General features: G+C 45.6%; 1 protein-coding gene across 1 annotated transcript; it reads left to right on the top strand.

Annotated features, from left to right (window-relative positions):
• Positions 1-841: 841 nt before the first annotated feature.
• On the top strand, positions 842-13,494 carry LOC124588952 (facilitated trehalose transporter Tret1-like). Its single transcript, XM_047131515.1, has 3 exons — positions 842-962; positions 5,293-6,323; positions 13,153-13,494. The coding sequence occupies exons 1-3, from the start codon at positions 842-844 to the stop codon at positions 13,492-13,494; spliced, it is 1,494 nt and encodes a 497-aa protein (XP_046987471.1).
• The last annotated feature ends 293 nt before the right edge of the window (positions 13,495-13,787 follow it).

Genomic DNA, 13,787 nt, shown 5'->3' on the forward strand with positions numbered 1-13,787 from the left:
CCGGCCGATAAAAATCTACTGGAATGTACGACTTCTCAGCCCAACCTACCCTGCAACACAATTGCAAGCTTTTCAGACTTTTTCTGACCATATGATATACAGAATGAACGTGGTGCTACCCGTACTTGCTTTGTGCAGTTTCGCTGAAATGCTGATCATTTGTATTTTTATATATGCAAGCAATCTAATGTTTGTTACTTGCCGTCTTCATTGAGCTTCCATTTTAATGGTCATTAGTGTACATAAATTCCTTCGTATAGGCGTTTACTACTATTTTCTCCGAAAGAGCTGCCTCTTCATGCATATACACACTATGAAATTCAGTTCGTTGGCGAAATTTCTTGATCGAACCCTTATTTGAATTAAATTAGTATTCAGTAGCATCACTTTTGTTTGACGTTATCGGTTCTAGGCCGCAATGTAAAAGTATAGCTACACGCACGTGGCACCATCCAGCTGAGCGGGGCTGACGTGAAGATCCCGTGAATGTAATTGGTGAAGAAGATGCGGTAGCACAGTCGGCGCTAGATTTCATTGTGGACGGTTTGTAAGTACTACCAGAAGTGAAGGCACGAAGTATCGCCATCAGTATACAGGTAAGCGATCGTCCATCTCTTGATCCATATAACAATGGGGAAATGACTGTCCTATAGATGCAGAAGTCCATGAGTCAATTGAGCCTGGCGGAATACAGAGTTAGCAGGCAACGAACAATCGACCCGGTTTCCAGACATCGCTGTGGGCAGCGCAAGACAGACGGTGGACATCGTCGTCCACGAGGTCGCAAATTGCACAAAGTAGCGTGAACACGTTGATTCGTGGCGAATTTTACACACGTGACATGGTACCATGTCGCCCGCACGTTGGAGGGAAGGAAAGGCTGGTGGACATGATGCCAAACCCTGGATCACCGCATCGATGGAACTTCGACGTTGTTGCAGAATATTTAACGCAGCAGGCTGGTGTGAAAAAGGCGCTTACTCGGTAAGCGGGTGCGAGCGTAATACATGTCGACGACGAATTCCGAAAAGTGCGCTTGGTGGGACGTGATATGGCCTGCTGACACCGGTGGGAATATGGACGTGGTCATAAAAACGTACAGCAAGATGCGTGTGAGGAAGGCACCCGTGCTTGTGCATGGAGGCCATGTACAAGGACGCCGCCCAATGTCGAACATTAGCGAGGCTGAAGCCCCCGTCTGAGGGCGCAAGGTGAGCGTTTCGTAACGGACCTTAAGGAGCGTACCAGCAGTAAGAAAGTATCATAACGCGACCTGGAGGCTGTGTACCCTAACTGATGGCAGTGGAAACACCTGTACAATGTCGACCGTCCTGGATGCCCTATATTGACTGAGGTATTCGACACGTTGAAAAAAAAATCGTGTCGGCGGAGGTACGCCGAAAAGTGATGCCACCGGAGGAGCGCACGTAGGAGGAGAAAGGTATCGAAGGCCCTCCATGCACTGGAGGTGCTCAGTCGTCGCGTGAGAGGCAGCGTCCACTTGGCATTGCCAAGGATTTAGCAACATTCATGGTACTGTCCGTTGCATTTCCGTAAATTGATATGAAATCGAGTACCATGTGTGTTTTGGTCTGTGAGCGAACTAAGGGGAGGAGGTCGTCCGCTTATGCATGACAACGAAAAGTGTGCTGTCGCAACGTGAGACCACAAACTGGGTGGTCAGTTTCTCGATGAGTGGCTCCAGGTTTATGGCTTAGAGTAGTGTCGCAAGTGATCAACCTTGTGTAATGGAGCGACACATGATCGCTAGTCCCACCGTATGTTCATTGACCTGAAGCCGGAGTTCAGCACTGCCGTACAGGCACTGTATGATATCAATAACGGGAGTGGGCAACTCATTTGCTCATTTGGCCCTTGACGGAGAACAGAAAACGATACTGCAACTTGTCGGATGCGCTGTCAAAATCAATGGCAACCACCGCGCCACGAAGTCTGCACGCCGCTGCCGATGAGATTAAATTGCGACATTCACTTGTAGTCGTTTGTATGTTAACTGGGCCACCCGAAATTGTCTGTTCCAGGAATAGAATGCAAGGGAGTGTCTTGCGGTAAGGTGTTTCTAGGAGGCAGCGTTAATCTCTGGGCACTGATTTGTAGAAGAGTGTAATTATTACCTGTGGCAAAGATTGGCAGAACAGCGTTGTATATCGTCAGCAGTTCATGAAAAATTGGCATCCATTGCGATCTCATTAACGCAAGGAAGGCGCTATAAAATTTTGTCGGCAGTCCATCGCCTCCAGGCCACTTATTCAAAGCATCTCTGTTGATTGCGTCGCGGCTCTCGTCTTACTCAAACCACCTTCGTCAGCTCATCTGCATTGTCGCCGTCAAGGGCGCGCGATGTGTGGTAACACAACTTCCTCAGCACGAGTTTTGAACGGCTCCTCCTGGTACATTGTGTGGTAGTCTACAAAGGCACCGACGATTTCGCCTGACAGAAGTGACGCATTGGGCGCGACAGATGTAGATCACTGGGAGGAGGGTTGTTCCTGTACCGCTGATCCTGAATCTGGTCCTCACATACGCCCCCTGCAGTCTACGGAGTGCCAGAATCACGATTTGTGCCTTAATCCTGCTTCGTTCCTCCGGGTTTCATGGGAGGCCGGCTGGACGTGTAAGTCGAGGAGAACGGCTTAGATACAGTTGGTAGTATTGCTTGTCATATGAGATAAAGATAGAATGAGATTTTCACTCTGCAGCGGAGTGTGCGCTGATATGAAACTTCCTGGCAGATTAAAACTGTGTGCCGGACCGAGACTCGAACTCGGGACCTTTGCCTTTCGCGGGCAGGTGCTCTACCAACTGAGCTACCCAAGCACGCCTCACGCCCGTCCTGGCAGCTTTACTTCTGCCAATAGAGCACTTGCCCGCGAAGGCAAAGGTCCCGAGTTCGAGTCTTGGTCCGGCACACAGTTTGAATCTGCCAGGAAGTTCCGAGATAGAGGTACATCGCATGTCAGGTTTGGCACTTGCAAGCATCAATTTAAGGTTGTGCAGTACCTAGACAGTCGTCGTTCATGGGTGTCAGTAACGATTGAAGACATAGGGATTGTGGAGGTGGGAGGTGTTTAACTTCCACGACACACTACAGCACTAGTCCACTTTTTGCGGGAAGAGAATATTGCACATGTAAGCACAGTGGTCTGAAATGACCATGGAGTGCAGGTGTCAGTCCCCGAGAGACGTAAATCCTGTCAAGGTGTTCAACGAGTGATCCGTATTTTATGTCTAGGTGCATTGGCCTGCTAAACATCCCAAGTGTCGCAGTGGAACATATCACAGGCGACAGGTGTTGTAGTGGCTCATTTGATCCTTAGGGTGCATGACTCAATTAAAATCATTCACAAGCAAATAATGGTCACAGTTACCAAAAAATAAACTGGCGATTTCTTTTGATTAGAAGCGGTTTCTGTGTGTCTGTGGGTGGCGCCTTACAATACACGTCCCCACGACGGCGAGCGCGATGCCTCTTGCAGACGGAATGTATATGACGTTAGTTATAAGGATGCCCTCATGGTTGTAGTGCTGCACCCTATCCAAGGTGGTCACTAGAGGAGGAATAAGTGATATAGCGACGACGCCCTCAAGTATGGTCAAGTGTACCTATTGCAGTTGTGCAATTTTGATGCCCAATGCTAACATCATCTCACGCAGTAGTTGATTTTTGTCTCGAGAGCTACTGTTGTTAGAGGTGGTCACTAGAGGAGGAATAAGTGGTATAGCAACGACGCTTTCAAGTATGGCCAAGTGTACCTCCTGCAGTTGCGCAATTTGGATGTCCAATGCCAACATCATCTCACGCAGTAGTTGAATTTTGTCTCGAGAGCTAATGTTCTTAGAGCTAATCGCTGCGATTTGGTATGTTAGGAGTAGAGCCCAGGAGTGCAGTGGAATTCCGTCAGTAGGGATCGGGGAGGGGCAAGGCAGCCATGCCACTTGACAGGATTGGCAGCTGCGTAACTGGGCCTCTGCCTTGAGTAACTTTGTCCCCAGCATGTAATTTGGTCATCGTCGACGTCGTCACTCCGCACCATCGAGGCTCCGCCGTTGTGCAGACCATACGTTCGATATCGTCCATAGGAGTGGTAGTCTTGCAAGTTTCGCGGAAGAACTTCTGTGAAGTTTGGAAGGTATGAGACGAGGCACTAGCTGTAGTGAAGCTGTGAGGATGGTTGGTTCTGAGCACTATGGGACTTAAAGTCATCAGTCCCCTAGAACTTAGAACTACTTAAACTTAACTAACCTGAGGACATCACACACATCCATGCCCGAGGCAGGATTCGAACCTGCGACCGTAGCGGCCGCGCGGTTCCAGAATGTAGCGCCTTTAACCGCTTGGCCACCCCGGCCAGCAAGCTGTGAGGATGGTTTTTGAGTCGTGTTTGGGTAGCTCAGATAGTAAAATACTTGCCCACGAGAGGCAAAGATCCAGAGTTGGGTCTGCCACATAGTGTTGGTCTGCCAGGAAGTTTCATTTCAGCGCAAACTCCGCTGCATAGTGAAAATTCACTCAAGTATCTTTTTCTTAACCCAATAGACAATACATTATCTACTTCTGTCATTCGATTCGTAGCATAATCACTAGTTTCGGCTGATTACCTGGCTTTCGCTCGTCTTCCTTCTTTAAGATAGCTGATTTAACCCTCTATTCTGCTTAGCGAGATAAGAAATACGAATGCTGTTGTCAGGTTTGGTCATTTTTTTCTCCGATTTCATTGCATCAAAAATAATCTCTGAGAAACCATGAACAATTTTGTACTTTCTCTGCGTTCGTGAGCCAATTTTTTTTTTAAATTCTTCATTCGATTTGTTCTTTGATAATCGTATTTTTACCGTGAGGAAGCACTAAATTGACTATTTAGTTTCCTAGATCAACTTTTGCTCGCTAAAGAACACAAGGTAACCAAAACACTCTTTGACAATTAATTATATTCGGTGTAATAACCGGTTTCGATCGTTATGATCTTCACCCTTGAACTCAGTAAAAGAAGCAAATAAAATTAATAGCCGTGACTGCCCTCGTCACGTAATAAAACTGTGGTAAACACTCATGGCTCGTGACTTGCAGCCATGTTAGCACACTTTGCAGTACTGCAGCTGTAAGCAGATGAAATTTCCGCGCAAAGACTGTTTTCATTTCCACGTATTCCCAAATATTCAACCATTGTTACTTTCAAGGTGACCATGTCACCCCTCATCAAGTTTTCACATTACGTGGCAGGGATCTCCCAGCTAGTACATTCATATGGGCTTCTTTTTGTTTTGTTACAGCGTCGTTGGTCTACACATGCTACGGTACCTTCATGGGTTGGCCTGGAACGACTCTGCCGATCCTGGAGGCAGAAGATTCGCCAATTCCACTCACCCCTGACGAGGGGTCTTGGCTGGCCTCCATCAACTCACTCACCATGCTGGTGACTATATTTGCCACCGGCTATGCAGTGGACGCAGTGGGGCGCAAGAAAGTGGCCCTTTTTGGAGCTGGACCTTTTGTCATCTGGTGGTTGATGGTGGCATTCGCCGATTCCTATGGAATGCTGCTCGCAGCACGAGCGATTGGAAGCTTGGGAGCCGGTGCCATTATTACTGCCTTACCTGTTTTTCTGTGTGAGATAGCCGACACCGATCTAAGGGGGACGCTAGTTGTGATCCATTACATTCTTATGCAGTGTGGCACCCTGCTCGTGTATTGCATTGGGCCTTACCTATCCATCACCACCGTTGCTCTCATCTGCACCTCAATTCCGATAATCTTCGTCTTGACATTCATCTGGATGCCGGAGTCACCATACTTCTTTCTCACGCATCACAGAGAAGCGGAAGCTGTGAAGTGTCTCGAAAGACTCAAAGGCCAGCTAACGCCAGAGGAGCTCAAGTTTGAGCTGGAGTTGTTGTATAAAGATATACGTGAGAAACAGCAAAACAAAGGAAAGTTCACGGACGTTATCTTGGTGCCAGTGCACCGCCGGACATTGCTCTTAGCGATAGGATTTATTCTATTTCAGATGTCGGCAGGGTCGACTCCACTCGCCACGTACACGACGTACATATTTGAGAAGAGTGGAAGCGAGCTTGACTCGAACATCTCTTCCATTATCCTGACAGTCGTCACGCTTGGTGCAAACGTCGTGTCGTCGCTGGTCGTCGAGAGGTTCGATCGGAGGCCCCTCTGCATGGCGACTTTCTCAGTGTGCGCCATCTGTCTGGCTGCAGTGGGAGCTTACTTCTACGTCGACGACATCTACGGAGATGTGCCAACTGCCTTCGACTGGGTGCCACTCGCCGGCATGATTGGATTCAATGTAATGGAACAGTTTCTTAATGGAAAGCTGCTATTGGTTTTACATGGAACCATATCTTTGGTCTATCGGTGTGAATATACAAGGGTTGGAACTTTAATAGTGGCAACTATTTATTTACAGCTTATACAAAATAGATACGTCTTTCAAAGCTTTACTGACCTTAAAAGCAGTCACCGGACATGTACTCTACCTCACTTATCATATCCGTCTCCTGTCCCCCATGCAGATCCTTTATGATGTGCTTTCCTTCCGCCATCTCCTCCTGTTCCTTGAATGAATATGGATCCTATACTTCTCCCACAAACTGAATCCCCCCCATCCTTTGGTTTCCCCCATCCTCTCCCACCCTAGTCCTCTGCCGCACCTGTACCACAGTGTCCCGCCTGGTCTCCACCTCCACACGCTCCATACCCTCGCCCAAGTTGGCTTTCGCCTCCCGGATGATGTCTTCATGCCTTCCATCTACCCCTCCTACCACATCTAGTCCCTCCTTCTTCCCTCTCTCCTCATGGCTCCCCCTCTCTCTCCCTCTCCCCCTTCCCTTCTTCTCTTCCTCCTTTTCCCCTGCCGACCACCTTCTTTCTCCTTTTCATCCCACCCATCGGGCTTCAAGCTCCTTTCCTTCCCCCCTCCAACGCCCCCTCCTCCCCCCTCCTGGTTTTTCCCTACCGTCTCTGCCCCCTCCCTTTTATTCCCCCCTCCTACCCTTCACCCCTTTGGTGCACTGATTTTTAACATTTTCATTGTGGTGTCAGTGTTTCTCCAGTGCTGAGTGCAGTGCTACGTTCCACCAGCATCAACAGTGTTGCGAGCATTGTTCATTTGTGTTAGCACTGCAGTGTTTCTTTGTTTTTGTGTCAACTCACAGTGCTCTTCTCTGCATGTGTATGTGGCTCTCGCCTATGTTGTTTTTAAATCTACCATTTATACTCATCTGTTTTTTGTTCTTGTTTATTCTGCATTTTATACCATTCTCTGTTCTGTGTTCTTTCCTCATTTGATTACGTTTTTCTGTAACTCTTTTGGCTGAAGAGTGGCGTATTATGTCGCTGCCAGCGTGCCCCATTTTGGGGAGTGAAATAACAATAAAAAAAAACAGAAGAGTCACCAGCATTGCTAGCGATGTGAAAGTCGTAGGATACTCTTAGCAGTGCCAGGTATGTTGACAGTTCGAGTGGTGCAGTTTATTGCCCAACGAATCTGTAGCAGTTCTGAAGCGAATGCTGTGAAGTGTTTCCTTCAGTTAAGGAATCGAGTTGAATTTACAAGCGCTTAAATCAGGGTAGTGCAGTAGGTGGTATAGCACTTAGCAGCCACATCAGTCAAACAAATCATTGACAGCTTGCACTGTATGTGCTTGAGCATTTTCCTGCAAAATGAAGGTCAGGTCCTGCAAAAAGTCCCATCACTTCTGTTTCTAAGCTGTTCATTTTTAGAACACACCCTACAACCAGCTTAGAGAAAGAAGCGATGACACTTTCTGCAGGACCTGACCAACATTTTGCAGGACAATGCTCAAGCACGTGCATTCCAAGCTGTTACTGATTTGTTTGACTGACGTGGTTGCGAAGTGCTATAGCACCTACTGTACTCCCCTGATTTAAGCCCTCATAAGTTCAACTCGATTCCTAAACTGAAGGAAACACTTCATGGCATTCGCTTCACAACTGCTACAAATTCGTCGGGCAGTAGGCTGCTTTGCTCGAACTATCAACATAACTGGCACTGCAAAGAGTATCCTGCGACTTCCACATCGCTGGCAACGGGTTATACGCAATGCTAGTGACTCCTTTGAAGGTCAGTAAAACTTTGAAACACGTATCTATTTTGTACAGGCTGTAAAAAATAGTTGCCACTATTAAAGTTCCAGCCTTCATATGTATTGAAACTATCTCAGCATATATCTTTTTCATGTCCAAATACTGCATCACCGTTTGGTGAAAGGAAAAACTATTCAAAGTTAACTTCCTAGTCATTAACCTCAATATTATTTTGTGGCCTGAACTGAGAAGAGTTCACGCTTTTGCTTCAGTTTTTGACGTCATAAGCCTTTGTTACTGTGGCTAGTATTACACTATCTCTCAGACGTCCGGAAAGGTTTAATGCCAATTGAAAATTATGCTCCGGCCGTCAATGAGAGACTGGCCTGGAACTATTGGGAAATGTGAGTCAACAGGACTACCATAGTGCTGCCAGAATGCTACTGTCGTTACTTATGTGTGAACGAACGCTTCCCGGCATGCAAGGATGCTGCTGATGAAATGTTTTCTAGTTTCAAACCGCGTGGCTGCGTTGGGATACCTGTATATCCAGCTGGGAACTCACTCTAGTCGTGTATGATAGATAGCAATGAGTCCCAGTTCTTAGTGATATTGAAACACATCGACTTTACTTTTGCGCACTAACTATGAATTCACTCTTAAAGAGAATGATCGTCACTTCAGTGCAAGGTATTGAAACTTTCGCCTTCGACTAATGGTAACCTGTGCACATGTTACTGGTGGCCTCACGTGTTATCTTCAATAAGCTTTCTACCACCTCTCACCACCCCACTGCATGCAGCAAGGGAAGATCATATTTAGTATGGGCATTCAAACCTTAACATTAAGCATTAAGAGTACAAACCGGCACAGTATTGGCCATGGATGTGCCTCATAGCTATTGGCCGTTCTTGGTTGATTAAATTCAACGCTGAAGTTGTGGGTAGACGCAACATCCAGACACTACGAACAACAGACTGAAGAAATTTAGTTCACGTCAAAGGAGTCTTCCACTGCTGTTTCATAAGAACATTTTCGTACTTGTCAGTCAAAACACAATAGCGAATGTTCTACTCCACAATTTGAGTTTTCATTCAATAATTTTGGCTATGTGCGTCTGAGAAGTCTCAGTCTGTTACTGGCGCACCATTGTATTTTATACAACTAATGTCGTCAATCCACACTTCTGCCTCTAGTAGCTGTCTTATCTCACCCTCAGAGAAGCAAATGGTTTTCTACGTGTCATTGACTCATAAGTACACATGATGATAGCGACTCCTTTGTCGCTTCTACATAACTCACATTTTTATACAACCCTGCTGTAGTAACAACATTTGTTGTTGTTGTGGTCTTCAGTCCTGAGACTGGTTTGATGCAGCTCTCCATGCTACTCTATCCTGTGCAAAATTCTTCATTTCCCAGTACCTACTGCAACTTACATCCTGCTGGATCTGTTTAGTGTATTCATCTCTTGGTCTCCCTCTACGATTTTAACCCTCCACTCTGCTCTCCAATGCTAAATTTGTGATCCCCTGATGCCTCAGAGCATGTCCTACCAACCGGTCCCTTCTTCTAGTCAAATTGTGCCACAAACTCCTCTTCTCCCCAATGCTATTCAGTACCTCCTCAGTAGTTATGTGATCTACCCATCTAATCTTCAGCACTCTTCTGTAGCACCACATTTCAAAAGCTTCTATTCTCTTTTTGTCCAAAATATTTATCGTCCATGTTTCACTTCCATACATGGCTACACTCCATACAAATACTTTCAGAAATGACTTCCTCACACTTAAATCTATATTCGATGTTAACAATTTCCCTTCTTCAGAAACTGTTTCCTTGCCATTGACAGTCTACATTTTATATCCTCTGTACTTCGACCATCATCAGTTATTTTGCTCCCCAAATAGCAAAACTCCTTTACTACTTTATGTGTCTCATTTCCTAATCTAATTCCCTCAGCATCACCTGACTTAATTCGACTACATTCCATTATCCTCGTTTTGCTTTTGTTGATGTTCATCTTATATCCTCCTTTCAAGACACTGTCCATTCCGTTCAGCTGCTCTTCCAAGTCCTTTGCTGTCTCTAACAGAATTACAATGTCATCGGCGAACCTCAAAGTTTTTATTTCTTCTCCATGGATTTTAGTACCTACTCCGAATTTTTCTTTTGTTTCCTTCACTGCTTGCTCAATATACAGATTGAATAACATCGGGGAGAGGCTACAACCCTGTCTCACTCCCTTCCCAACCACCGCTTCCCTTTCATGTCCCTCGACTCTTATAACTGCCATCTGGTTTCTCTACAAATTGTAAATAGCCTTTCGCTCCCTGTATTTGACCCCTGTCGCCTTCAGAATTTGAAAGAGAGTATTCCAGTCAACATTGTCAAGAGCTTTCTCTAAGTCTACAAATGCTAGAAACATAGGTTTGCCTTTCCTTAATCTGTTTTCTAAGATAAGTCGTAGGGTCAGTATTGCCTCACGTGTTCCAATATTTCTACGGATTCCAAACTGATCTTCCCAGAGGTCGGCTTCTACCAGTTTTTGCATTCGTCTGTAAAGAATTCGTGTTAGTATTTTGCAGCCGTGGCTTATTAAACTGATAGTTCGGTAATTTTCACATCTGTCAACGCCTGCTTTCTTTGGGATTGGAATTATTATATTCTTCTTGAAGTATGAGGGCATTTCGCCTGTCTCATACATATTGCTCACCAGATGGAAGAGATTTGTCAGGGCTGGCTCTCCCAAGGCTATCAGTAATTTTAATGGAATGTTGTCTATTCCCGGGCCTTGTTTCGGCTCAGGTCTTTCAGTGCTCTGTCAAACTCTTCATGCAGTATCGTATCTCCCATTTCATCTTCCCCCACATCCTCCTCCGTTTCCATAATAGTGTCCTCAAGTACATCTCCCTTGTATAGACCGTCTATATACTCCTTACACCTTTCTGCTTTCCCTTCTTTGCTAAGAACTGGATTTCCATCTGAGCTCTTGATATTTATACAAGTTGTTCTCTTTTCTCCAAACGTCTGTTTAATTTTTCTGTAGGCAGTATCTATCTTACTCCTAGTGAGATAAGCCTCTACATCCTTACATTTGTCCTCTAGCCATCCCTGCTTAGCCATTTTGCAGTTCCTGTAGATCTCATTTTTGAGACGTTTGTATTCCTCTTTGCCTTTACCTTCTTGATCCTCTGGTGCCTTCACTACTTCATCCCTCAAAGCTACCCATTCTTCTTCTACTGTATTTATTTCCCCGTTCCTTTCAATTGTTTCCTTATCCTCTCCCTGAAACTCTATACACCTCTGGTTTAGTCAGATTACACAGGTCCCACCTCCTTAAATTCCCACCTTTTTGCAGTTTCTTCAGTTTTAATTTACAGTTCATAGCCAATAGATTGTGGTCATAGTCCACATCTGCCCCTGGGAATGTCTTACAATTTATAACATGGTTCCTAAATCTCTGTCTTAAAATTATATAATCTATCTGATACCTTCTAGTACACAACTGGCCATTAAAATTGCTACACCACGAAGATGACGTGCTTCAGACACGAAATTTAACCGACAGGAAGAAGATGCTGTGATACGCAAATGATTAGCTTTTCAGAGCATTCACACAAGGCTGGCGCCGGTGGCGACACCTACAACGTGCTGACATGAGGAAAGTTTCCAACCGATATCTCATGCACAAATAGCAGTTGACCGACGTTGCCTGGTGAAACGTTGTTGTGATGCCTCGTGTAAGGAGGAGAAATGCGTACCGTCACGTTTCTGACTTTGATAAAGGTCGGATTGTAGCCTATGGCGATTGCGGTTTATCGTATCGCGACATTGCTGCTCTCGTTGGTCGAGGTCCAATGACTGTCAGCAGAATATGGAATCGGTGGGTTCAGGAGAGAAATACGGAACGCCGTGCTGGATCCCAACGGCCTCGTATCACTAGCAGTCGAGATGACAGGTATCTTATCCGCATGGCTTTAACGGATAGTGCAGCTACGTCTCGATCCCTGAATCACCAGATGGGGACGTTTGCAAGACAACAACCATCTGCACGAACAGTTCGACGACGTTTGCAACAGCGTGGACTATCAGCTCGGAGACCACGGCTACGGTTACCCTTGACGCTGCATCATAGACACGAGCGCCTGCGATGGTGTACTGAACGACGAACCTGGGTGAACGAATGGCAAAACGTCAATTTTTCGGATGAATCCAGGTTCTGTTTACAGCATCATGATGGTAGCATCCGTGTTTGGCGTCATCGCGGTGAACGCACATTGGAAGTGTGTATTCGTCATCGCCATACTGGCGTATCACCTGGCTTGATGGTATGGGGTGCCATTGGTTACACGTCTCGGTGACCTCTTGTTCGCCTTGACGGCACTTTGAACAGTGTACGTTACATTTCGGATGTGTTACGACCCGTGGCTCTCCCCTTAATTCGATCCATATATTTCAGCAGGATAATGCACGACCGCATGTTGCAGGTCCTGTACAGTCTTTTCTGGATACAGAAAATGTTGGATTGCTGCCCTGGCTAGCACATTCCCAGATCTCTCACCAATTGAAAACGTCTGGTCAATGGTGGCCGAGCAACTGGCTAGTCACAATACGCCAGTCACTACTCTTGATGAACTGTGGTATCGTGTTGAAGCTGCATGGGCAGCTGTACCTGTACTCGCCATCCAAGCTCTGTTTGACTCAATGCCCAGGCGTATCAAGGCCGTCGTTGTTCTGGGTACTGATTTCTCAGGATCTATGCACCCAAATTGCGTGAAAATGTAATCACATGTCAGTTCTAGTATAATATATTTGTCCAATGAATACCCGTTTATCATCTGCATTTCTTCTTGGTGTAACAATTTTAATGACCAGTAGTGTATCAAGTATCTACCTAGTAACAATATGCGTAGCTTTTTAGTGAATTTAATGATGTATTGGGTTTCGACAGTTTTTCCAAATGCATAAAACCATTGCACATTTTAGTATTTTTGGCTTTGATTACATTAGTTTCTCTACGGAGACTGGGATAAGTGAGATTGTAATATGTGTTAAACTTGTTACAGATTTCGTATTCTATCGGCCTGGCACCAGTGCTGTCCTTGTTTATGGGTGAACTGTTCCACGTGTCTGTGAAGGGCATCGGCGTGGCTATTGGTATGGTCGTTATAGCACTGTATGGTTTCTTCCTCAAGAAGATGTTCCAGGTGGTCTCGGACGGCCTGGGAGCTTACTACTCCTTTTGGGGTTTCACCGTGATGTGTGTGGGTGCCATTATTTATGTCTACGCGCTCATGCCCGAGACGAGGAACAAGAGTTTCGCGCAGATCAACGAGGAAATGGACAGTCGTGTAGGTGGAGCAGTCAGCAGTAATATGGACGAATCTACGAAAGAATGTCCGAGCTGATAACAAATCAGTAGCGACGCTTGAATCACTTGGCTGAACTGTAAAGCAAGACTAGTATAATTTATTATATCTGTTAGTGGACTGATATGAGCAATGATCGTGAGAACGTAGTGTAACGGCCGTTACGGACCATAAATCGCTCAGACCTTTGATTACATCAAGAAATTTAAATGTTATCAAATCAAAGTTCGTAATGTAGAGCTGTTGAGGAAACTGTGACAGTCAAATGTTTGATGGACAAATGCACAATTTCTTTGAGTAAGGAACATACAGGGTGTTTCAAAAATGACCGG

Source organism: Schistocerca americana, chromosome 1 (genome assembly GCF_021461395.2).
Source record: "Schistocerca americana isolate TAMUIC-IGC-003095 chromosome 1, iqSchAmer2.1, whole genome shotgun sequence".
Lineage (NCBI taxonomy): Eukaryota > Metazoa > Arthropoda > Insecta > Orthoptera > Acrididae > Schistocerca > Schistocerca americana.